Genomic DNA, 27,377 nt, shown 5'->3' with positions numbered 1-27,377 from the left:
CTCTTCATTGCTAACCTTTTAGGTTTTGTTTTTAATTAAAAAAACCCACAAACAAAACCAAAGTGACCTTAGTAAGCACCTCTGTTTTTAATAGTTCAGTGTATATTTGCTTCGTTCTTTTTCTCTCCAGTGGACATGGTGTGCTCAGTTGTTTGAGGATGAGCTGTCTTAAGTTACTATTTTGCCTTTAGCCTCTGCTTCCATGTGAGTAATAGATAGATGTCCTACTGGTCTACCCAAAGGGGATGGGGCAGGGAGACAGGTTATTTTGCCCCCGTCTGGATCTAGGAGTGACAACTCCAAGGATGATCCATTGTCTCAGAGATGCTACATTTTTATCATCCTGCCGGAAAGACTTCCTTTCCCACTATGTGCTGAACATGAGGCACATATTTAGTGTTAAAGGGCAGCATAGTTTGTACTATGCTACAACTTACTAGTTGTTTTGTTGGATTATCTCAAAGATTCTGTCCTGAGGGAGCAGCAGGAGTTGACTGTATATTTACTGTTGATATCAGACAAAACTGACATAACTTAGTACTGGAAGAGTAATAAGACTTAGATATAATCAGTATTTAAGTGATTTGGGTGTTGCAAAAATGGTGAAATTGGCTAATGGAAAGGTATGGGAAAGTGTCCAAGTTGGATAAATGCCAGGTCAGATGATGAACATTTATTAGATAATGGGACTCTAGAGATAGCACAGATGCCACCAGTTATATAGCTGATGTTATGATTTCTTGACCTTTTATATTTCATATTTATTTTCCCTTTACTGAATGTTTATCAAAAGTGTTTGACAACATTCATAATGCTGTGATTATTGTAAACATTTCCTTAAAAAAAGAGAGCAGTAAAGATATGGAGGCAAATGCCAACTTGTGGTTGAGTTCACTCCCGGGTTTTTTTTCCAGAGAGAACAGTGACTGATCTTTTGTCCCAGTCTGATGCCATTGAGAAACTTGGTCCCTTGGTTTCTTAAACAAGCCTAATCTTAAATCATTTGTTTTGCTTATAAAATATTTTAAAATATATATTTTAAAACATACAAAAGTCACATAAATGAGATGAATAAAATGGTGAGCTTATTTGGTTTGTTATCAGCTTACAAACCTTTTTTCTTAAAACAACAACTATGGCTTGACATTACATGCAAACCCAGCACACTTAGCCATAGTTTGTTTTGCCGCCCCACCTCAGGTGCTAACCAACCTACAAAGGCACAAGGCAACAACATCTGGAAAATGAACCAAACTCTGGAGATACAAGGCATGGTTTGCTTGATTGTCTGTATAACAACTTGTGGTTAGCTTGTGATGTGTTAAACTGTAGTTTGCCATTATGTGTGAACCAGGCATGTGTCAATATCTAAAGGGGATACTGACAGCCTCTTAAACAGCTGAAACTTGTAACACAGATAAATTAATAAACCTTGTACAGCGGTACCTCTGGTTAAGAACTTAATTCGTTCCAGAGGTCCATTCTTAACCTGAAACTGTTCTTAACCTGAGGTACCACTTTAGCTAATGGGGCCTCCTGCTGCCGCCGCACAATTCCTGTTCTCATCCTGAAGCAAAGTTCTTAATCCGAGGTACTATTTCCGGGTTAACGGAGTCTGTAACCTGAAGAGTTTGTAACTAGAAGCATTTGTAACCTGAGGTACCACTGTATTGGGGTCTGTTCCACCTTGGAAAAGTCAAATTACTATTCTATACAAAACCGCATAGAATTGGTCCACAATACGTTTAATAATAATAATAATAATAATAATAATAATAATAATAATAGCAATACAGATGGATGAGAAATCATAGAATCATAGAGTTGGAAGGGACCCTGAGGATCATCTAATCCAAAACCCTGCAGTGCAGGAATACACAGATGTCCCATATGGGGATTGAACCTGCAAACTTGGCATTATCAGCACCATGCTGAAACCAACTGAGCTATCCAGGCTGATACACGATTAAATGGTTACTCGTTTGTTTTTCTGTCTCCCAGGGTATCACTGAGCCTCCTCAGACAGCACTGGCTTTGAGCTACGATTCAAGACTGGCGAAAGAGAAGTATGAACAGCAGCCCACAAATCGTCCGCATGACAACGAGCTGTCCATCCGGATAGGTAGAACGGCTCTACACTCAGGCAAGCATCCTGTCATATACCATCCACAGCTAATTCCGAGATATTTACTACAAAGGATGTAACCAACATATAAAAATGAATACATGCACGCGCACACACACACACCCCTACACCCCTTTTCCATACGTGTGTGTATGCATGTACACAGTTAGTGAATTGGTTTCAAATACAAGTTTCTTCCATTGTGAAACTAGCCAGAAGCAGGGCTCCTTCTTACTTCTTCTGTGTTTCTCCAAACCACTTCCATGGGTCTCAATATCAGCATCTCATATTGCTGCTAGTTTATCTTCCTTATACAGTGGTACCTTGGTTTACAACCGTAATCCGTTCCGGAGGTCCGTTTGAAAAGCAAAACAGGTTGTAACCCAAGGCGCGCTTTCGCCAATGGGGCCTCCCAAATTTTTTTTGTTTGTAATCCCCCCCAAAGGGTTGTAATAAAAAAAAAAAGGTTGTAAACTGGGACACGCACTTCCGGGTTTGACGTGTTTCTAATCCAAAATGTATGCAAATCAAGACATGTGCAAATCAAGGTACCAGTGTACCGGGAAGTGGCTAAGTTAAACCTCTTCATAATAGGATGTCCTGTTTTTTTTTTTTTCCTTTTTATTAGCTACGTCAGTAAGGGTAATATTTATTTATTTATTTACTTAATTTCATTTATTAATTTCTTCCTATGAAACATCTCAAAGCAATTTCATGGTGCAATAAAACAAACAGGAAACATTTATTATTATTATTATTATTATTATTATTATTATTATTATTTAAAGATGCTTTCAGATCCAGCACAGGCACTGAATGGGATAAAAATCTCTACTTGGAAAGCTTGTTGAAAGAGGAAAGTCTTCAACAGCTGATGTCAACAGGTCAGTGGAGAACGTGCTGGTCTGATGTGTTAAATATGTCTTGAGTTTTTTTTTATAAAAAAGATACATTTTTAAATCCCCTGCAATTCTGTGACCAAGGTATAGCTGCTACAATTCCCATACTAACCCACCTGTCACAGGTGCTTTAGTGTTATACTCAAATAGGTCTTTTCAGATTGTTAGTAGCTCTTGGCATTTGTGGCAAGAGAGAATGGTAAAATATATATCTCAGGAAAAACCAAACTAATATTTGTTTTTGCAAATATTGTCGATATCCCCAGTATTCGCATTGTCTTGATCTCACCTCCGATTGGCTAAGTCAGGCGGTATTGCTGCTCACATATTTTATCCTGCTGCTCCTGGCAGCCGTAAACCTCTATATTTCCACCTCACACGAAACCTGTACCTATAATTTAGCTCGTAATATTTTCATAACTTTCCAGATTTCTGTACTCCTAGAAGTTTCCCAACACTTTAGGGTCAGGTTAAGCAGTTCCTCCACTGCAGCCTTATCTGTGGACAAGCAAGAAGTAAAATAATTTGTTTGTTTGTTTAAAGCATTTGTAGTCTGCTCTTCACACCAAAAGGCTCCCAGAGTTGCTTACGTCCAATCAAAACAAGGCAGTTCCTAACCCCAAGCTCATGATCTAAAAAACACACAAAACGAAGCACAACACACAAGGGTAAAGGGTTGGGGAGGGAAGAGGAAAAGGTGGCTGATAATTGAGTGCCTGCAGTACACCCTTGTTCTGCAATCTCCCATGAGTTTACTGGAATCATAGAGCATTTCTTTTCCAAGAATGGTAACCTTGAATCTCAACTGCATTTGAATTGGGAGAACACGTCTCCTTTCTCCTCAAAAGAACTTGTTTGCATTTTTATGTGTAGTGATAACATAATAATATAATTTGTAAGCAATTATCATGGAAGTGGTTTGGAGAAAATACATTTCTGTTGTTGCTATGGACTCTGGTTTTTTCTTCTTGCCTAGAGAAAAGGGCTTTTTTCTTCTTCTCTTCCCTCTTCTTCTGCTTTTGTATTTTATTTTATTTTTAAAAGATGCATGCCTGTGAACCAGTGCTCTTTATTTCTTCAGTGACATTTCTTTTCCTTGCTTTTTGGCCCGTTGGGATGAAATCTTTCTTTCTTCTTCACAAAATGAATCGTGACTGCCAAGAAGTGCGATGACAAATAAAATACTAACAGTGAACTTTATTAATTTGCTACTTTACATGAACTTTCCAGCTATTTCCTTGTGAAGACTTTTGGGGCCATCTAATACAGACGTCTCGTATTATAATGGATACTACTTGCTAATGTAGATATTGACATTTAAGCATTGTTGGATCATTACTTCTACAGGTATTTCAAAGTTTAAACACAAGAAGTTCTGGCATTACTCTTGCAGTTAATTCAGAGCCAGGCAATACAATCGGGAGGAAAATGGTCTAGGGGCGGGAAGCCACTCTCTCTCTCTCTCTGGCTTGAATTTCATCACATGATGAAAATGGAAATAATCCCCAAGATGCAGAGTGATGGATGTAGTTATAGTGAAAAGTGTAGAATGCTTGACTTTATCTCCATGTCTTAGAAAGATGATATTCCAATAACTAGGCAGTGCCCTTGACACAACCTCTCCCAATTATTGCTTGGTCATAATTCTGACAGGGTGGGTTGACAAAAATATCTGGGGAACATGGCAGAACTATTATAGTAGTGAACCTGCAGGAAATGGGGTAGTAGGACTGGCACATTCCAGGCATAAAAAGGATGACCTTCTAGGAAAAAGATTGCACATGTTTCTTTTCCCTTCTCCTATGCCAGATATACATTTGACATGTTGGCGCATTGCTTGAATTGAAACTGCTTTCAAGCATGTGTTGCGTGTACATGTGAGCTATGTTCAGAGTTCAGAAGAACTGTTCTTACATAACTCTGGCACCATTTTCTTTTAGTGAAGAGCTAGCATCCAGAGAGTATGATGAAGTACTTCTGGGTTGAGATTCTATCTTGTCCATTATAACTTGGCCTAAGTCTCTGTTGTTGGAAAAAGAAGTCAGCATCTGGTTGTGAGCGTGTCTCCCGCCATTTATAGTGTTGCTTTTGCAGTGTGCCACCCAGGATAGTATAAGCACAAAGGAAGAAAGTGCCATATCCCTGCCCCCCCCAAATTTAAAACCCTGAAGTATGAATTGGGGAGAGAAGAAAAGGAAGGGCAGCTGCTCATATTTAGACTTGGTTGTGGGTGTTCTTGATTTATGTGGGTGTCTTCAGTGCAGCATCAAGCCTGGCCCATTAAGAAGAGGGGGGTTGTTGCCTCTTGGGGCCAAATTTCCACCTCCTGATGCAGAGGCGGAGGAAGGGGTGTGTGGAGTGTGTGGCTTGCCCTGGGTGTCATCACTGAGGGCTGTGTGTGACAAAATAAGTTTAAAATAAAAAATTGGGCTCACAAAACTTTTTAGGAGTGACGTGGTGGCTTAGGGGCCTGCAGGTTCTGCGCCTGCCTACTGCCTCTCCCTCAGCCGCCCGACAGCTGAGGGGGAGGCGGCGGAGAGCCTCGCCCCGCCCCCATGGGCAGATTGCCCTGCCCCGCAAGTGGATTACCGCACCCCCGGCTACAGGACATGACCCCGCACCAGGCACCTGCGCGGCTAGCTACACCGCTGTTCTGATGGATTCCTTTCTTTGTTCTTATGAGAGGTTAGCAGGTGAATGTTTCCTGGTGTTCGGGCATAAAAAGCAACTGGGGAAATGCATTTCACAGTTTGAAATGTAGTTCAATCCCCAACAATTTTCAGATGCAGAGTGATTGGTTTAATTCTAAATTGGATTGCAGACAGTGCAAAGGGAGCGCAAGCTTACCTTGGGGGGGAAACATCCCTCTGGTGTCTTTCCTCCTCTTTCTTAATTCTAATAATTTTTCTTAAGTGTGCCTTTTCACTATGCTAATCCCTCCCTTTCCCCTGGTTTCTTGACTGTCTCAGCGCTGATGTGGGAAAAGTCTGCTGCTTCACAATCCCCCAGGTTCCTCACATAAATGTCAAACATAATTTCAATACCAAATGTGCAGACAGTATTTCCCAGCCTTAGAGGGAAGCCAGTGGCTTCAGCCAGGCAAAATCATCAAGGTGTTAGCTGTGCATTTGGCTTCAAGATAAAAAAAAGTACTTTAGCGGGTAATTGGTTTATACTTGCATGAGCTGTCATAGACAGCCTTCTTCTTGGATGGCTGAAAAAATAAACCTATGCTGCCAATACTCGTGGTAAATCAGTATACAATAAGCAGCACAAAAACGGCGCACACAAATCTACCAAACCATTCTACGTATTGAATTCTATATTGGTAGTCCAATCAAAAAGAGCAATGCAAAAAGTCAAACAAAGAAGCCACAAACAGAAAACTCATACAGGTTAGTGCAACAGGACAATTTCAGTCTTTAAATATCTTTAGCCAGGCTCCTGTAGATATAGATGAGAATAGGTCCAATCAGATGATACGCACAGATGTTGATAGATGGAAGCAAGTCCAATCAGATGGAATATTGAAGATGTGACACACACAAATTAGACAGGGTGCCGGCGTTTGTCCCCTGTTTCGCCCATGGACAATTTTGGGCTTCTTCAGTAAATTCTTTCCCAGGATTTACTGTATATTCATACATACAAATTTACATGTTACATCTCATATAAACTAGTCTTCTTCTTCAAAATATTCTTTCTCAGAGATTTGGTACATTTGCAAATTTTCAACTTCATATGCTAAGTTCTTTCTTGGCTTAAGCATTTATTCATTTTAGCAAATATTCTCATCTATATCTACAGGAGCCTGGCTAAAGATATTTAAAGACTGAAATTGTCCTGTTGCACTAACTTGTATGAGTTTTCTGTTTGTGGCTTCTTTGTTTGACTTTTTGCATTGCTCTTTTTGATTGGACTACCAATATAGAATTCAATACGTAGAATGGTTTGGTAGATTTGTGTGCGCCGTTTTTCTGCTGCTTATTGTATACTGATTCTTCTTGGATGGCGGCTAACAGATTGAGGTTGAATCCTGACAAGACAGAAGTACTGTTTTTGGGGGACAGGAGGTGGGCAGGTGTGAAGGACCCCCTGGTTCTGAATGGGGTAACTGTGCCCCTGAAGGACCAGGTGCGCAGCCTGGGAGTCATTTTGGACTCACAGCTGTCCATGGAGGCTCAGGTCAATTCTGTGTCCAGGGTAGCTGTTTACCAGCTCCATCTGGTACGCAGGCTGAGAGCGTATCTGCCTGCAGACTGCCTTGCCAGAGTGGTGCATGCTCTAGTTATCTCCCACTTGGACTACTGCAATGTGCTCTGTGTGGGGCTACATTTGAAGGTGACCCGGAAACTACAACTAATCCAGAGTGCAGCAGCTAGACTGGTGACTGGGAACGGCCGCCGAGACCACATAACGCCGGCCGTGAAAGACCTACATTGGCTCCCAGTATGTTTCCAGGCACAATTCAAAGTGTTGGTGCTGACCTTTAAAGCCCTAAACGGCCTCAGTCCAGTACACCTGAAGGAGCGTCTCTACCCCCATCGTTCTGCCTGGACACTGAGGTCCAGTGCTGAGGGCCTTCTGGCGTTTCCTTCGCTACGAGAAGCCAAGTTACAGGGAACTAGGCAGAGGGCCCTTTTGGTAGTGGCACCCGCCCTGTGGAACACCCTCCCACCAGATGTCAAAGAGAAAAACAACTACCAGATTTTTAGAAGACATCTGAAGGCTGCCCTGTTTAGGGAAGCTTTTAATGTTTGATGCACTATTGTATTTTAATATTTTGTTGGAAGCTGCCCAGAGTGGCTGGGGAAACCCAGCCAGATGGGCGGGGTATAAATAAATAAATAAATAAATAATTTCTTTATAAGATGTATGAAGAGGTGATTAGTGTGTGCGTATCAACACACACACACACACACACACACAGAGTGAGACAGTGCTGGTGCCTGAGATACAAATTAATATAGTCATGTGGATTAACAGACAGGGCAATGTACCTTCTAGACAGACACCTAATTGTTTGATATAAGAGGCAATGATTTATGAGAGCTGCTCCTGGTAACATCCAACATTTATCTGTCAAGCGACAACCAAAATTGTTGGAATTAGAGTTGCACTTAGGGGTGAAGGCGAAGGGCTGGTCATATAGACAGGGAGGACCATGTTAAACTTAACTTTCCACGTGCCCGTCACGAGGAAGGCCCCAGTTCCTCTAGATTTTTTAGGCTATGGGTCATCCAGATAGTTGGTTTTAGTTTTGACTCTTGAAAACACTGGAACAGAAAGTGCATCTTGCTCATCCTTGTAAGCATCTGCTGCTGCTGTCCTTGAGCTGTGCATATTGCATATCCATAATTACCGAACTTAATGAAGTGTTGTATCTGCAGTTATGCTGCTCTTTCAATGCTAGATACATCTACCCAGGTAAAGTCATTTTCTTAGCTATCGTAACTCTGTTAAGTGGATGAGGTAGGCTTCTTTATGTGTCAGGCACAATACTGGTGTGCTTTGAATTTTAAAATACTTCAGCACTTCTATTGGGTAATATGTCAGGCACACTTATTCAGTGAACGTATTGGGAATACTGTTCTGTGGGCAGGCACTAGGGGTGTAGTGCTTTCCTCTGCAATAGAAGTTTTGTGATGATAAAATGTACACTTGTATATCTTTTTTCATTTTGGGCTTCGGAGTAGTTAACAGCACAGATTTCACTCTGGAGCCTATCAGTTGTCTGTTGGGTACTCTCTAAGTAGAAAATTAATAATCAAATAGGAGTTAATCTGAATGAATTAACTGTTGGCATTTCTTCTCTGCGGTGTCTGTTGCCAATACATCTTTGCCTCTTGGTGATGCAAGTGTGTGTACAAACTGCAGGGATGTGTAAATGAGCACCCTGAAATCTCATGCCAGTGAATTTGTTTGCTTGTGGCTAAGGCAAGATGATCAGGGCATGGCTGCTATAGGGCTGCTATAGGGCAGCAAGTCGTTAAAAGAGGCATGTGGGAAATAACTACTGAAGGAAACCTTGGGAAGGGAATTTCATTCTCAAGGTTATTAAATGGGGCTTGAGGGCTTCCTAATGCCATCTATTGCAAATTAAAACTCTGTAATTTACAAAACGTAACATGATTAATAAAATAAACACCACGCTTTAACCAGAATCTTTCATCCTGGAAGCTGTAGGCCTTTGCATGTAGAGGATGCTAAAGGATTAAATTTGCTCTCTTGGAGTTGCTCAGGCACTTGGGGATTAAATTGGAGGATTTAATAATTTGTGCTTGAATTTTCATGCAATGAAGGATGGCCTAGTGGATAACAAATTGCACTTGAATTTATTACCATTCCCAGACCCTGTCCTTCATTATTGTAGAGGCTTTGGTCTTCTTTTCACAATCCATGGATGCTGAGGCTATTATTTGGTATTAAGAGTTTTGCTTGCGGTTTGCTTTGCACCTTAAGTAAAGCTGGATTTGCAAGCTCATTAATCGCCTTGCCCTTGCTCCTGCCAGCTTTTAGTATTTGTTCCACCCACCTGAGGTTCCGACCACAATGTTCTAGTAGCGTGAGAATGGAGCCTTCAAAGAATCCTCGCTTAATCTGGGTCTCTGTTTCACAATTGTCATTGATCTCAACCTTGAACCTGTTTCACAGTTAAAACAAAATAAAAAATTCTTTCCAGTAGCACCTTAGAGACCAACTAAGTTTGTTCTTGGTATGAGCTTTCGTGTGCATGCACACTTCTTCAGAAAGCTCATACCAAGAACAAACTTAGTTGGTCTCTAAGGTGCTACTGGAAATAATTTTTTATTTTGTTTTGACTATGGCAGACCAACACGGCTACCCACCTGTAACTGTTTCACAGTTGTCATTGATCTCAACCTTGAACCTGTCCTTCAGTTGTGTGCAACAAATTTAGGATGGAAATTTAAATAATTACTGATCACGTAAACAAAATATGCTGCCGGGACTCTGAGTTGTTAGTTCTGGGGTCTTTTGATTTGCTGGAATGCTTCTGAATTTATTGACTTAGGAACACCTTTATTCTGCCATATGTAAATGTCACCATGCAATAAATACTTTTCTGTCAGTAGATTGGGAGCGTTGGGTGAGGGGTAGTACCTCTGGTGGGGGATACATCGTGCTCCTTGTGGGGTAGCTTGTTCACCTTTGGTCCCCACCCTGCACTCAGCTCTCATCTGTGGCTCCTAGAAATTGTCAGCATGTGACAAGTGGCCACACCCTGGGAAATGGTTTCGACTGCCTGGCTAAACCAGGGGAGGGTAGTTGATGAGTCTCAAAGCCTTGTTGAGTTAGGGACTTCCCCTACCTGTGAAGACAGGCACCGGCAGATGGAGAGGACGGGGCCAATAGTGGGTGCTGGAGCCCTGCTGGTTCCTTCCCAAAGCTGGGTGGGCTTTGGGAAGGTGGTGGGAGGGCTGTTGGACCCCATTGGAGCATTGCACACCCCCCCCGAAAGCAAGGCAGAAGCTTCCTGGGCTTTGGGAAGAAGGCACTGGGCTTTAATATTTTAATGTTCTAATTTACTGGGAACGTTTAGGGGACTAGTCTAGTCCCCCTAGTCCACTGGCCGCACACCCCTGCTAGTTCTTATTGTTCTGGTTATGATTTCCAGTTTAATTTCTGCTTCTCCAGCCTCGGGCTCCTGCCCTAGGTACACGTCTGTGTACATTTGGTGCTTTGTTTCGCTTGCCCCCTTTTCTCTACAGTACTAGAAACGCTTCTATGAGATAACAGACACTGGCATGCCAAGTGCCTCCCCGCCCTTTTGATGTGCAACTTTGATGTGCCAGGTGGATCTCGCCAACCTTCCAGCCCCAGGCCCACAACCAAGTGGACGTCTGGCTACCGGCCAAGCTTCTGACAAGGGCTTGTTACCAGTAATGCTGCTTGCTTTTAACGGGAGTCATTTTCTTTCCACGATCTGCCAAATTGATTCTCCCCTCTTATTCCTTCTGGTAAGCCAAATATAGCTTCCCTCTGCCAGGCTAATGATCATTTGGAAAGCAAGAAGAGCCTTGATTCCCCTCATTTCCAAGTAACTCTTAAAGGGGAACTGGATGGAATGTACTTAGGAGCTGTGAAACTGACGCAGATCAGAAATAGGCCGGTGTGCAGCCACACTCCTGCTTCTCCTGTTTTCATATACTGTACGAGAGATGTATGCCGCTGCCTTTTTGCTTAACATTTTGCATGAAAATTAGACACCTCAAACTTGGCAGAACATGGGTTTTATTTAGTTTTCATGTTGAACCCTGTCTCCCTGATTAAATGGACAAAAGGGGGGGGGGGAGTAGCCAAACTTTTGGTGTCACTTGGACCAAAGGATGTATGTGAGAAGCAGTGGGCAGTTTTAACATATAGGGCTGAATTCCTGTGGAGGTATCCCACTTTCGTCTCAGAAAGGTGGGGTTTGAGTGCAAAACCTTTTAATCTCTGCATTAATTTGAATTCATTAATTTGCATTTTTGGGGGGAATCGTTTTAACGTCTTTTGCCTCCTGCTGTGTTGTTGTCTGTACAAGACGGAAAGATTAAAATCACGATGGAGGCAGACTGCTGTAGATTAGCACACAATGACTGAGTAGCGTGAGGAGTGACTGAGCTACATTTTGCAGCCATAAAACCACATTTGATACATTGCAATAGTTTTCGAGAAACTAGCATGCATATTTGAAATTTCAATCTGGGATGGGTTATCAAATAAATAGTTTATGCAAAGTGCAACATTTGCTTTGTTTTCAGTGTTACATTCGTATGATAATGAAGTTAGCATGTCCAGTTGATATTCTACATTCTTAGGCACTTGGAAAAGGAGCAGAGAGAGAGAGAGAGAGAAAGAAAGAAAGAAAGAAAGAAAGAGAGTGAGAGAGAGTGGCATGGGTGGGGGGGGAAGGGAGGGAGGGAGGGAGGGAGGAAGAGAGAGAGAGAGAGAGAGAAAGAGAGAGAGAATGAACCAATTTCTCTTCATGTCTTCAAGTTCATCTATCAAAATCACTGATGCTGCTTACTTGAAAAGTTCATAAGATTCACCAAGGGTGGGCATGTAATTAATCTAGAAAAATAGCTTATTTCCAGATATGCATCTAGCTGCTTAATTGCTTTATAAATCAGGTGGAATTTGACTCTGATGCCAAAGTAATTCGGGGGAGGGGGCCCTTATTTCTGAAGTATGTTGTTGAAAATTCCTACTGGTTTGTTTAGAATCTTTTTAATTGCTTTTCTTTTTCCAATTCCAAAGAGCATTTTCAATGAAAGAATAAAACCAAATTATGGTGGTAAATCTAATCTTAGGAACCATTTACAAAGTAAATGTGTGTTATAGACGTCAAAGCTAAAACAACAGCAGTAAGCATAACAGAGTGTGGTGCTGATGATGCCAAGGTTGCAGGTTTGATTCCCCTTATGTGACAACTGCATATTTCGGCATTTCAGGGGGTTGAACTAGATGATCCTTGGGGTCCCTCCCAACTCTACAATTGTATGATTCCATGACCATCAGTTGTTATATATTAAAAAAAGAAAAAAGAAAATAGGGAAGTTTTCACCTATCACTGAAAGCAATGTAGGGGAGGAAGCGGTCTTGCATATATTTCAGAGTAGAGAATTTGATTGGGGGGGGGGTTCACAATGAAAAGGGCACTGCCATCACAGAATAAGAGATAACAAGAGTGCAGAATAGAACCCTTGAATAATAAAGTGTTGCAAGCAGTACTTTGGGCATCAGAGTGTGGAGCCATACAGCTTTGCTCCCATACAATGATGCTCTCACGTATGCAGATGCGAGAAACCTGCCATTCAGTTGGACTTTAGGGTTTCTTAAGCGCATCATGATTTATTTAATTTTAAGTGCATCCCTTTGGTACTCCTGATTGCAGGCCTTTTGTCTGTGTTGAAAAACTTCATATGTTGCAGTACTTTGCCACAGCTCGGAGCATAACTTTGCTGCAGAACTTGCAGGTCTGTGCTGACGGTTGACTTTCTTCGACAGCTCCAGAGATGTGGCTCAATAAAATCACAGCAGCTGCTGAACAGTGCACAGAAAAGTTAGGTGAGACTGATGGGAAGAAAGGATTGCAAGGCAGCAGTAATATTTAATGCTAGGCTGAATGCTTAAGTTGAAAAGTGAGCTTTCAGAGGGAACAGTGTCTCCCCATAGCACTCTGATTTAGTGTTCTTTTCACATTATTTTCACATTCTTTGGTCCTAGTCCAAATATAGTGCTTGCTTCAGCTCCATTATTGCTGTGTTGCTTCCTCCCAACATGTCTATGATGCCAGCCATTGCCTATCAGGAATCACACTCTGAATATGAGGATGTTGTGGTGCTGCAAAGCCAATCAGATAGCCAAAGGGAGATGATTCCAATGAGGGGCAAAAAGGTCTCACCTTTGGCGGTGAGAGGTCGCGATTGGCGTAGGGTTTGATTGTTCATTTGTGGTTGGCTGTGGTGGCCTTTGGTTTCCTGTGTGAGTGGGGTGGGTGGGTGTTTTGGATCAGGTTAGCCATATTGATTTGTAGGCTGTCGGTAGATTTTGTCATTGTCTTGTTGGGCTGTGTGTGCGATGAAGGGGGACCATACGGGGGTGAAGGTGTCTTCTTCTGTTTGTCCCCGTGCTAGTTTTAGGTTGCTGGTTAATTTTTCTAGTAGGGCTGTTTCCCATACTACTTGGTACCATTGGTCCATGTTGACTCCTGACAGATCTTTCCAGTGTCTGGTTATGATGTTTCTGGTTGCTGAGAGTAGATGGATTATGAGTTCCTTGTGTTGTAAGTGGGCCTTCCCCCCCTCTCTCCCTAATGTCTCAACAACTAAAATTGATCTGTAAAAATGTTTTATGGAAAAAATACGAGAGGCATTACACACACTTTGTAAACCAAGAAAATCTTTAATAATAATAATAATAATAAAAGGTCTCACCTTCTTGTCTGTTGGGACAGTTAACATCCTTGTGTTCAGCTGAGTACTTGGAAAATATTCCAGAATGGTTGGTTGGCGTTTCCTCCAGCTAATGACTGGAGATGTTTACCTGCGAGAGCAAGGTCTGAGACCTGTGCTCTATATAGGGGTGTGCGTATGTGTGTGGGAAAAGAAAGGAGTTGACATTTTCAATTTGGAGACAGATAATTGGACATGGTTCAGTTGGACTGATATCCTGGAAGGTCCAAACAGTTGCTCTCTTTGGGAATCCGATGCAGAAGTTGCCAACTTCGTTGCCTCTTGTTGGAATTGTTTGCAATATGTTCAGCCCTATCTGCATCGTTCAAACCTAATTCAGAATTCAGCAGCCAGGTTGCTCACTGGAGCAACATGGTTTGAGCATATTGCATCGATCCAGGTTTGATGCACTGGCTACCAGTTAAGTTTCTGGGCCCAATTCAGAGTTCTGGTTTTGACCTATAAAGCCTTAAACGGCTCAGGATTGCAATACCTCAAGGACCGCAACTTTCAACATGAACCTACCCAGACCCTGAGATCATCTGCTGAGGCCCTTCTTTGTGTGCCTCCTCCTCGAGAGGTCTGGAGGGTGGCAACACGAGAACAGGCCTTCTCTGCAGTGGCTCCCCATCTGTGGAATGCTCTCCCCAGGGAAGTTCGCCTGGTGCCTTCATTATGCACCTTTAGATGCCAGGCAAAAAACTGTTCCCTTTAAAGCAGGTCTTTGGTTGATCTGATTGACGACCTATGCCCTTTTAAAATGTGGTGGGGGTTTTGGGGGGATTTTTTTGCTGGGGGGGGGGGGAGAGGAGGGTTTATTGCATGGCTGTCAACTTTTCCCTTTTCTTGCGAGGAATCCTATTCGGAATAAGGGAAAAGTTGACAGCTATGGTTTATTGGGTTGTTGTTTTTATTTTGATTATGTATTTTGTGGTTATATAGTTTGATTTTATTCTGTTTACCACTCTGAGACCTCCGGGTATAGGGCGGTGCATAAATTCAAACAAACAAACAAACAAATAAATAAATACTGCAATTATAAGCTCTGCAAATAAGCGTTTTGGAAAAGAGAGAGAGAGAGAGAGAGAGAGAGAGAGAGAGAGAGGAGAGAGATGTTTTAATCTGCCCTCAGGGCTATGGCACTGAGATGATGTAGTCCATTCATTCACAGCCTCAGTGGGAGGCAGAAAAGGCCTGCAAAATCAAGATTAAAACAATTCTCAGAAAATTAACTGCCCCTCTCCCAGCAATGCTTCAAGTAATGAAATATTGTCAAATTCTGTTTTCCGATGTTTGAATAGCTGTTTCTTTTGGGTGTGGTGCATTTTCTTTTCTCTCTTGGAAGCTTTGCATACTTGGCTTTTTAAAAAAAGGAAAGAACCATATTTCTTAATGGTACTAAATTGCCTCTCTTCCTCTCATGTTTACTGGTGTTCCTCTCTTTTACTTGCTTGGCATCTCCTAGTATTTGTTGATCATTTCATTTGACACATTTTAATTCGGCTCATTCTAAATTGAGACAGGAAGACAGTTTTAGATCAAGGTTTTCTTTCATGTGGTATATGGCACAGGATGATCAACTCTGCCTTTTGACTAAAAAAGAAAAAAAATCAATATTTTATTATTTCACCCCCTTTGTTCCCTTTTAAAGGAAGCATTAACAAATACAGATATCGACTGTGCTGACCAGAGTCCCGTTGGCACCATAATTGCTCACTGAATCATTCGCCTATGGCTGCTTTGTCATAAAAACCTAAGAAAGCTGATTGCGAGAGCTTAGCAGGAGAGCAAATCTTTGAAGGATTTAATTTGGCAAAACGGCAGCTTCCTGTCCTGCCAAAGTAAATTTTTTTAAAGGGAACTGTCATTTGTGTAAGTATATCATCCTTTTAATGCTCGGTGATCAATTAATTGCTTTTCGAGGTCTTCCTCCCGCAGCATTTGTAATGGACACTGGTCCTGATTGCTGTATTGCAAGTGTATATTGTCCACAATTCTACTCTTTGGAACAAGCATTTTCCCACAGTTGTAGTGAATTTGGGACGTTACCTTGAACCCTTCCACAAAATGGTGTCTGGTTTGTTCGTTTGTTTTTTGTCTGCCTGTGTCTTTGATTACAGGTAAGTAATATTATGTCTACAAATGTAGAGATCCTTCCCACTTTTTTGGGGGTATATTCACTTAGCATTTCCAACAGTGCTCCAGCAATCTTTGACTCTTTTTTATTGTCAAACCTTTTTACTGGCTTTCTGTGCTCTCAGCCTGGGTCACAGAACCGCTGGCTTCCTATCCAAGTCCCCCCCACCCACCCACCCCTTGTCCTACGCTGCCTTTGATCTCTCTTCACTGCCAATGTTTGCTGGTCTGTGTACAATAGTCTCCCCATGCTTTGCCAAGCTGCCATGCCAGTGTGTGTTAATGCAGTCCAAGCATCATTGGCAGCGAGTGATGTACAACATCAACAACAGAAATCTTTAAGAGCAGCTGTATCTTGGCAATCATCCAACGCCACTGGATAACGGGGGGGTGGGGGGGTGGGGTTCTGTCTCCTGCCAGTTGCTGATAGAGGCCTTGCTGCTCTTGCCAGTCACACCTGGTGTGGTTTTTACCTTGCAGAGAATTGCACTGTTACTTGCATCTCTCTTCTGCACAGTGATAAAGGTTTATACTGCTATTGTATTGGGCCGGCTTAAGTTGACAGCTATGCAGGTAGCTCAGTCCTGAACGGTGATCAAGTTTCACACATAGCCTTAACGTTGTGTGCACTTCCTGAAGGTGATCCTTAACAAGATCACTAATGAACTGTCTCACAACAGCTGCTTACGAATATGTATCTCTTTAATTTTCTGTGTCGCTCCTTATCAGGAAAATGGCTAGCACTCACCTCTTGAATTTGCCCAACTGCACTACCAGTTACGTGTAATCAATACTCTGGTACCTCATTTTTTGAACAAGAGGGAGGATGTGGGGTAGATATAACAAAAAAAGGTTTTATTGTGTGTCAGCTTTGGAAAAACTGACATGGAAATAGAAGGTTGCAGGAGGCCAGGAGAGATATGATAACTTTTACGAAGTCCCAAACACTCCAACCTTTCTTTTGATAATTTTAGTTTCCCTTTTCTGAACCTTTAGTAGTCTATACATGTAATGCTTAAAAGGAAGAGTTCACACTTCTAAACGTTTGGGCTTTTCCGCATTGGTCCTTTCGCCAGTAAGGAAATACAAAGGAAGCAGCAAGAGTTAGGCATTTATCGTTTTGAGATGGGATCTGGAATGGCACCTCTGAAATGGCCCTCCAGTTGTCAGTGTTACTCTGCTTTATTTTTATTTTAAAGGGTACAAAGTAATTGAATGAGGATGGCTATCTTACATTCAAATGTTTTAAACATTGACACTGAAGATGATTCCATTTGGAACGTGTTTGGGCAGTGCATTGTTCTTTTAAAGCACAGAGAGGCCATAAAACAGGTGTAATTGGCCGATAAGGACCGTATCAGTCAGAGATACTCTGCCATGTCCTCCTGTCTGCTCTTGCGAAGGGCATGTTTGGCTTGCTCATGCCGAAATGTTTACTTCTTATGGTGACCAGGACTCATCTTATAAGAAGATGCATTTTACCACTAATGCTTTCTTCATCATGAATTGTCTATTTTAGATTCCCTGGTGTCATGTAGTGTAGATATCTGATATCGCTTTCTTCTGCTGTGACTTCCTTTATTTGTGTGCTTTTTCCAGTCTAGCACTAGAACTTCAGGAGGCTCACTGAACATTGCCATTTCTGGGAAGACGGATGTTTGTGAAAAATCCCCACCTTACATACATTCCTATGCGTTTATTTACACCTATTTGTGGCTGTTGTTCCTCCAATTTGTTGTTGCTTGAGAGCATTGAAACAAAACTAAACTGAGAGGGTATTTTCACTGCATGATGAAATCCAGTAGGGACTATGTGATAAACACATTGGCCTGGTTCACATATAATGGTAAACCATGGCTTAGTGTTACATGCGAACCCAGCCCAGCATCTTGAACCGCCCTGAGACCTGTGGGTATAGGGCAGAATACAAACAACAACAACAACAACAACAACAACAACAACAACAACAACAACAGTTTATCAACTATGGTTAAATGTTGCTCATTAACTAATGTTTGCAGTTGGTTTAGTTGGTTAACCTTAGTTGAGTAACCTTCATTAACATTAACCATAGCTTAGCATTATGTACAAACCCAGACCCTCCTCCTTAACTACAGTTAAGGAGCCATCGCCTCCCCAAAGTTGCGGAGTCAAAGTGAACAGTATAAAAAGTTCACACTGCTCCCAAGGCTTTGCTGTTCTCGCCGGTGCTTTTAACTGTTCTGTGACATACTGCAATTACCTGTATATAGAATTTAGGAGTGATAAGATTATTGATGATAGTAAGGAACACCCACTTCAAGTTTTGAGTAGTATTTGTACATCTTCAGAAAAGACACTTTCATTTCATTCTTCGCTTTCCTGTCTTACATCTCTGCTCTTGTCTCTCGTTCTTTTTGTCTCCAGTCTCTGCTTATTTCTTTCTGTTCCTCCGGGGAGAGGCTTGCTTCGTGTTTTTTAGAGCCCTGTTGCCGACAAACCAAATGATGGAATTTGCTTCTTGTACTGCTGTCCCCGTGTATTAGGAATACTCAGTCAAGGGAAGCGGGAGGTGGGGGCACTAAGAATAAAGCTCTGAGGGGTGGGATGAATCACAAGACAGCACGACAATTGAAGGTTGCCCTGGGTAGTGTGAGATAAATTTTAAAATTAGACCGAATTTCATGGTGACTTGGCCTGGGTGTGCTATAGGATATTGATATGCTCATGTCTGTCTTGGACGGATTTGCTTCCTTCCACGTCATTAAAGCCAGTTGCTACACAAAGTGCTGCTTCGTTCCAGATTGCCGCTGCATTCACAGTTCACCTCCTGCAACACTTGCTCAAAGGCATGACTAGAGGGCATGTAGAAAGAGGATCAGGCCTTTTCCTGCCCGAAACCTGTGCTGTAGACATTTCTGTGAGTAGCCTGTGGAAAGGAAGGAGGTCCACAAGGAGATATATCATCGTGAATATTATCTGCCCTATATTTCATTCTTGTATTAGGTTTTCCCTCAAAAGGGTTTCTTTTCAGTGTGCAGCCTTGTCTAATCTCCTTTCCTCTGCTAGGAATTATTGATACAGATGTTTCTCTGCCAGATCAAAATCCCACTGTGTCCCCCTCAGCCCTTTCCAGTGCTTTCCCTTGTACTTGGGAGGTCCAGGGAGTTCTGTGAACGAATAGGAATGTGCAGGCAGTAAAGGATGCTGGGATGTGAAGGTAGAGCTTGGACGCAACATGGAGGATCAGAACATTTTCTCTGATTCTTCAGGGACTTCTGAACACCCTCTTCAACTTTATTTAGGACATTTTACATATGACATTTCTAAGTGGGGTACGTAAATATAGTCCTTGGGAAATGGAACATTAAAACAATAACATTTATCATAAAACAGAACAGTATCTTAAAATACCTGCCAGAATAAGAAAGCCTTAGTCATGCTCCCGTAGCTCGCCAAGGAGGGTGCCTGTCTAATCTCAGGTGGGAGGGAGTTCCATAGGCTTGGGTCCACTACCCTGAATGCATAGTTTGAACTCCACTTGCTGCAGTGGTTGAGCTGCAGTAATGCAGGAGATCCTGTGATTGCTGCAGGCTGGCTCCCTTGACTCGTGGAGATCTTCAGAATGTACCTCTGTTACTCTACCAGTTTCCACCTCCTCTAAGACATTTGCCGTGTCACGTGTCTCTCACTAGCAGGTCATCTGCAACTGCTTTTTCATGGCTAGTCCTTCCCTGAGTCCTTCTGCTGGTGCTCTCATATCTCACAAGCCAAGCCTTGTTCCTGCTGTTCCCTCCATTCTCAGCTGGAACCTGAGGCTAGGACTTAATGTGGTCCAGCCCTTTGTAACTTTCTTGTCCGGCCTTTGTGTCTGTCCAGAAGTGATTCATCTCTTGAAGACAGAGAGGGGAGGGGGAGAGAAAGAGAGAGCACAGCAAGTTCTGATTTTCACATTTGTTTGTTTCTATGCACCCCGAAAAGCTTTTCTGAAGTAGATTGAGAAAGAAACACTCAGCATAGTTGACCTTAGTTTTATTTCATGTTTCAGGTAACCCGAATCAACAAAAAAAAAAATCTACTCTGGCTGCTTTTTAAAGCCTCCATGCTTTCACATGATTCATTGTGCTTTGGTTATTTTCACCGGAATCTATAAGCTGGAAGCAAGAAGCAATTACATCCTTGAAACGCCACTCCAGCAAAAAGCATCCCAGGGGGCCGGCGGGAAATGGGATCAATAAAAATAGTTCCATTCAGGTCATAGAAATCAAGCTAAGTTTTGAGATGCAACTTTTCTAGCTGGCTTGGAAGATGCTTGAATTATTCAAATACTTTACGCTGTACAAATTTGGTTCTGCTTCCGATGAGTGGAATCATTTTCTTCCCTAGTTTTAGATAAAGGAAAGAATAGCTGACAGATATGTAGCATATAAAGCTTGACCTTTTGGTAGTTTTCACAAGTTCAAATGAAGTACACTCTACATTTCCTGTTGGAGTTATTCCCATTCTTAAGAGTAGTAGCTGTGAGTGATGCAAACTTTGCACCTCCTATGATGTATATTTGTCATTTTGGAACGGACTGTGAACTACCTGTGAAGATCACTCTCCTTTGTGCATTGTTCGCTATTTGTGCATTGTTCCATAAATGCCACCAATCGCTAATCAAGCTGGTGCTGCTGATTTTGCATGTGGCTCATTTCCCACTGTTCATCGAAATATCAGCTTATTTCAGAGATGCCCAAATGCCTTGCGTTGAGTCCAGGGTTAAGAATGCTTTCCCCTCTTTCTCGTGCGCTCATGTGCATATATCTGAGTAAAAAGTCCCCCTGCTGCAGCCTTTTGTGAAGGCGGGTGCTATGCCACCCCAGGGCACTAGAGGGGAAAAAATCCCTTGTTGGTTGCCATCCCTCAAATTCATGAAACTCCCATTGCACATGCCATGCTGCCACCCAAACTCATCACTCAGTTTTGTCATGCACATGTTGCTGTACCCTGGCACATTGAATTGTTGGTGTGAACTTTTACACCCCATGTTTCTTCCTGCTAATGTGTCTTCTTTGGGTAAGATCCCCCTTTTCTAATTTTTCCACCCACACACCAGATTTTATGTTTTGATCAAAATCTCTGAATTTCTTCCCATTTCTAAATGTGAAGGCTTCTTCTAGGCTGCCTTAAAATCTATGGTTAAGGGCTCAGGCTGCAATCCTGTCTCCCTCCCTCAATAGTGCGGTTTACAGAATGACAGAACTACTCCTGCATCAGCTATCCTGCTCACATGGCGGCCAGGGTAGAAGGTAGAAAGTGGTAGTGGGAAGCAGATAGCTGTGTTAGCCTGGCTCGGACAGCAGCAGGGCCAGCTTGAGATTCCATAGATCCTGGTTCAGCTTAGACCTATCCCTTCCTGCCCTGGCAGGCTGCTGGCAGAAATCCTGCTGGAAGCACCTGTGCCTTCATGTTAGGAAGGTGGAAGGAGGAACTCCATGGAAGTGGGGTGGTACTAAGTTGTCTCCGCAGCTGGCAGCCAGTTGGAGTCTGAAAAACCCAGTAGAATTGGTGCAAGTAGGGTTTGGTTTGGTGCATCAAGTCCTGGCATTTTACTCTGCCCCTAAGAAAACCTTGTGTTGGTTTCCATTGGAAGGTTCCATTGGCCAAGGCTGACCTACAGCCAAAGCAGTGTGGGCTGATTGGTTTATATGACTGTGTCTGGCGTGCAATGAGTTATGTTTGGGTTGGCTTTTAGCTTGCCACTCACTGGGGATGCAATTGGGGTTTATTTATTTTTACAGTGGCATGCTGTCAGCCAATTCTTGCAGAGTTTAGGGCATGCTGGCCTCAACCACGTGGACTTCCTCTGTGCTGCTGGGCCTGGAACTTAGTACAGACAGAGTAGTTTTCAGTAGGAGCTCCACTGAGGATGTCCGACGTTGTTAATTCAGTCTTCAGAACCTGAGTTGGTAGCTTCCCTCCCAAGTGTCATTGTGGGTTTGTCTTTTTTGTGGGACAACAGCTAAAAGCGCACAACTGCATATGTCAATGGGTGTGTGATGCAGTTCAGGATAGCACCTATGAGGAAGAGGTGACGTTCCCCCATTGAAAAGATGAAGTGATGTGGTTGATTTTTTTCAGTTCCCCACTTTGCTCTAAAGAACTGTTTTGAATGTATGATTTCCTTTTAAGGGACTTCGTTCAGTAGTAAGTGTTAAAACTCAAATATATTCATCACCATCTGCCTCTCTGTCAAGAGTCCTTGCTGTCATACTTGAAGCTGTGATTCCCTCCCTCCTGCCGCTGCCAGAGCGAGAGAATGAATATATTCTCTGAGTCAGGTGTTACTATGTGATAACACAATATGCATGGCCTTCTAGGCACGGTAAGAAGCTGAGCGAGGCTTAGCTCTTCCTTCAAAGACCAAACGCGTAATAGCGCAAGCTGTGGTTTTGCCTTTTAAAGTCAGTAAAGCATAGCCCTACATTTACAACAATATGTAATCGGATTGATGTTTGCCTTTTCCTTTATTTATATTTATTTTGTTTATTTGTTTGTGTGTGCACATTTCACTGTCTTGTCATAGAGACTTTTCCTGTAGGAGTATGGAGCCAGTGTGGTGTAGTGGTTAAGAGCGGTAGACTCGTAATCTGGGGAACCGGGTTCGCATCTCCGCTCCTCCGCATGCAGCTGCTGGGTGACCTTGGGCTAGCCACACTTCTCTGAAGTCTCTCAGCCCCACTCACCTCACAGAGCGTTTGTTGTGGGGGAGGAAGGGAAAGGAGAATGTGAGCCGCTTTGAGACTCCTTTGGGTAGTGAAAAGCGGGATATCGAATCCAAACTCTTCTTCTTCTTCTTCTTCTTCTTCTTCTTCTTCTTCTTCTTCTTCTTAGTGAACATCTCCCAAATAAATTATTTGCAGGCAAGTAGTGCTTTGTGATTCATGTTCACACGTGAAATCCCAACGCAGAAGTAGGAGTTCATTTCCCTTTTAATTTGTAGGCCGCCTTTCAATATTGCTGTACACAAGGCGGCTTACAGCAGCGAAATATACAAGGCCATTGGAACGTTGGACACTGTTTTCCCAAAGTGAGGCAGAGAACTGGGAGCTGTTTTCCCAAAGATGCTTTCTCTGCCTCTGTGCCTGGCATCTGGCAAGTGCAGGGGCACGAACAAGTCCCCGCCACCCATCTCCAACTCAGAGCTGACAAGAGGAGATGAAGGCTTAGAGAGGCTCGTCTCTGCATCTGCTGGGTGGTTGAAATGCCAGCCATCCACAGAGTCAGAGGAAGCCGTCATACATAACTTTCGTCTCTGACCTCTGAAGTGCAGCATGAGGTCAGGGGCGAGACCCTGTGCCTTAGGGGGCAGGGGCATGTTCTGGTGAGAGAGGAGAGGTGGTGAAGAGAGGGAGAAAAGGGGATAAGAGAGATAAAGGCATCACAATGCTGGAAATATAGAGCAGATTGTAACTGAGGTTATCCCATTGAGGGCAAGCTAGGAGGATGCAACATCATTGTGCCTAAGCGCTATAAGAAAGCAATCTTTGGTTTTTTAAGGCTTTTCATTTATTTAAATTACCTGCCTGAAAACCTGCCTAAAATTTTACCCATGAGGTTTAAAAAAAGGCCCTAAATGCCGCAAACTGATTATATTTGAGACCTGCCTTTGGAGCCTCGCTCCGCTGGCTAGCTGGGTTACGTTCTTCCCTGCTGTTTGGGGACCCCACTGTTGTGTCTTGATAGCAGCAGATGGGAATTTGCACTCTGCTTTGCTTTCAGATTATTTTTATTTTTAAAAAATCTGAACATGGTGCCACGCTTCATCCCCCCTCCTCCTCCCCTTTCATAGTGGTAAAGCATTTCAGGCAATAGAATTGGGTTTTTAAAAGCATCATGTGCAGGCATGAAAGGCACCTCTAGGTTTGTAGGCACATTACTCTACCAATATTTAAGACTATTGCTCACATATGCTAAGTTATATTGTTCCCTGGCGTGCAGTTCCTATTAAAGTTTTAAAGCCTCCTACTACATGATCATTTTGTGCAAATTTATTCCATTACTAAGACCGGGCTCTGTCAAGAGTGTAACTCTATGTTAATGCTATTGATTTTACTAGTGTCACCTAGAGTACACAGTGGTGCCACCCAGAAAGGAATTGGCTCATCGTCCATCACATTCTTCCTATTCAATAGAAGGTACAGGGCTCCTTTCACCTTTAACAAACAGTTGTCCTGGTAGGGAATATTAATGATTTGTCTCTTCGATGTTACACTGTTCTTTCTGCTTGAAGAGTGTGTGGTTTTTTAAACAAACAAACAAACGCAAAAGTAGTAGTTTTTCATTTATTTCCTTTTTTTATAAAAAAAGACTCTTTAGTGTTTCAAGGAAATCAAGTCGCTGATTTCTGATTTCTCTGCTACCTCTCAGCTGACTTCATGCAGGGCTGCGTGGGATGGAGCTGTAATGCCATTTTGCAGGATGAGTCACCCTCCGGCTGAGGGGTAGAAAATAAATGATAGATTTTGTTTGTTTTGGGGTGTGTGTGTGTGTGTGTGTGTGTGTGTGTGTGTTTATAAGTAAAAATCAGATTTCTGTTCCAGCAGGTGATTCTATTCCCCACTCCCATTGCCCCTTTCCGTCTTGTCACTTGCAAAATATAAAATGGTTAGAACTCCATCTCAATAGCTTGCATATTAGATCTACAAATATTATAGTTCCCTTTAATAACATTTGCCAAAGTGCTGCTTCATATTAGGAAAGAGACTGTGTTGCATCCAGTGAATGGTCTCACTTAATGTCACCCTGTGCAGCAATTTCAGACTCCTTAAAAATACTATTAAGAGGCCCATAGGCAGAACTTTCATTTGAGACCCCCACTCCTTCCTTTTTGCTGCACCATCAGTTTCGCCCCCTCACCTGGCAAAGGACGGGATATGCGTATATTTTTCTAAAGTAAACAAGCAGGCAAATTTATATTTGACATCAGAAGCAATTTTTGATTATTTTTTAGGTCTCTAAAATGCAAAGACATCAAGACATCAAGAAGAGGTGGCAAGAATACACAGAGGAACTATACCAGAAAGATATGGAGGTCTCATACACCCCTATACCAGAAAGATATGGAGGTCTCATACACCCCAGGTAGTGTGGTTGCAGACCTTGAGCCAGATATCCTGGAGAGTGAAGTCAAATGGGCCTTAGAAAGCCTTGCTAACAACAAGGCCAGTGGAAGTGATGATATTCCAGCTGAACTATTTAAAATCCTAAAAGATGATGCTGTTAAGGTGCTACACTCAATATGCCAACAAGTTTGGAAAACTCAGCAGTGGCCAGAGGATTGGAGAAGATCAGTCTACATCCCAATCCCAAAGAAGGGCAGTGCCAAAGAATGCTCTAACTACTGCACAATTGCACTCATTTCACACGCTAGCAAGGTTATGCTTAAAATTCTACAAGGCAGGCTTAAGCAGTATGTGGACCGAGAACTCCCAGAAGTGCAAGCTGGATTTCGAAGGGGCAGAGGAACCAGAGACCAAATTGCAAACATGCGCTGGATTATGGAGAAAGCTAGAGAGTTCCAGAAAAACATCTACTTCTGCTTCATTGACTACGCAAAAGCATTTGACTGTGTCGACCACAGCAAACTATGGCAAGTTCTTAAAGAAATGGGAGTGCCTGATCACCTCATCCGTCTCCTGAGAAATCTCTATGTGGGACAAGAAGCTACAGTTAGAACTGGATATGGAATAACTGATTGGTTCAAAATTGGGAAAGGAGTACGACAACGCTGTATATTGTCTCCCTGCTTATTTAACTTATATGCAGAATTCATCATGCGAAAGGCTGGGCTGGATGATTCCCAAACTGGAATTAAGATTGCCGGAAAAAATATCAACAACCTCAGATATGCTGATGATACTACCTTGATGGCAGAAAGTGAGGAGGAATTGAAGAACCTTTTAATGAGGGTGAAAGAGGAAAGCGCAAAATATGGTCTGAAGCTCAACATCAAAAAAACTAAGATCATGGCCACTGGTCCCATCACCTCCTGGCAAATAGAAGGGGAAGAAATGGAGGCAGTGAGAGATTTCATTTTCTTGGGTTCCATGATCACTGCAGATGGTGACAGCAGTCACGAAATTAGAAGACGCCTGCTTCTTGGGAGAAAAGCAATGACAAACCTAGACAGCATCTTAAAAAGCAAAGACATCACCTTGCTGACAAAGGTCCGTATAGTTAAAGCTATGGTTTTCCCAGTAGTAATGCACGGAAGTGAGAGCTGGACCATAAAGAAGGCTGATCGCCGAAGAATTGATGCTTTTGAATTATGGTGCTGGAGGAGACTCTTGAGAGTCCCATGGACTGCAAGAAGATCAAACTTATCCATTCTCAAGGAAATCGGCCCTGAGTGCTCACTAGAAGGACAGATCCTGAAGTTGAGGCTCCAGTACTTTGGCCACCTCATGAGAAGAGAAGACTCCCTGGAAAAGACCCTGATGTTGGGAAAGATGGAGGGCACAAGGAGAAGGGGACAACAGAGGATGAGATGGTTGGACAGTGTTCTCGAAGCTACTAACATGAGTTTGGCCAAACTGCGAGAGGCAGTGAAGGATAGGCGTGCCTGGCGTGCTCTGGTCCATGGGGTCACGAAGAGTCGGACACGACTGAACGACTGAACAACAACAACAAAATGCAAAGACAAAAATTATATTGGATTTGCTTAAAATGTACTCATGGGTGGCCAAATTGGAACAAAGGAGCCTTGCAAGGGAGGCTGCAACATGAAACTGCTGGTTTGCAATTCATCAAGAGATCCACAGCCATCACTTGAGGTTGATATAGGACAGTGGATTTCTATTGCACTACCTGTTAATTGGTTTATCAAGTGCCAGAATGTATGTGTTATCAACAACTATCCTGTGAATTGTCACTGTTAACTACATAATTATATCCATGTCTGGACTTTATGCATTTCATTTCCCCCTGACGTTATTGTTTACAGAACAGTTCAGGAGGCCAGGCCCAGTGACCACAACAACTCTTCTCAGTAGATCTTGCCCCAATGAGGCAGTTGTGAAGACTGATGGTCCGCACCTTTGTACAGCTTATGGGGGTTTCTTCCCCCTCCAGATCCTTCCCAATGAAACTGAGACTGCCGGTTGTCTGTTTTTGCTCCACCCTCTTCATACCTCTTCTGGCTCTGGGAGACCAGGAGGGAGGGGAACTGGTCACAGTAGGAGGTGGAGACCCCCTGGCTTCGTCAGCAACCTGCCTAATCTCTGGTGCCTCCTACCA

The 27,377-nt window shown here is 42.7% G+C and overlaps 1 protein-coding gene across 3 annotated transcripts in view; it reads left to right on the top strand.

The window, feature by feature from the left end:
* Positions 1–27,377, top strand: part of SLC39A11 (solute carrier family 39 member 11) — a 249,482-nt gene that overhangs the window by 74,210 nt on the left and 147,895 nt on the right. For 2 of the 3 annotated variants that reach the window (XM_033138929.1, XM_033138927.1), the window contains one exon: positions 2,002–2,143. In XM_033138929.1, the coding sequence (XP_032994820.1) occupies positions 2,002–2,143 (142 nt within the window). The remainder of the gene's footprint in view (positions 1–2,001; positions 2,144–27,377) is intronic. The other variant, XM_033138928.1, reaches the window with a different exon arrangement.

Source organism: Lacerta agilis, chromosome 2 (assembly GCF_009819535.1).
Source record: "Lacerta agilis isolate rLacAgi1 chromosome 2, rLacAgi1.pri, whole genome shotgun sequence".
Classification (NCBI taxonomy): Eukaryota; Metazoa; Chordata; class Lepidosauria; order Squamata; family Lacertidae; genus Lacerta; species Lacerta agilis.
Note: the sequence above shows the minus strand (reverse complement) of the source record. Positions and strands in the feature narration are given on the sequence as shown.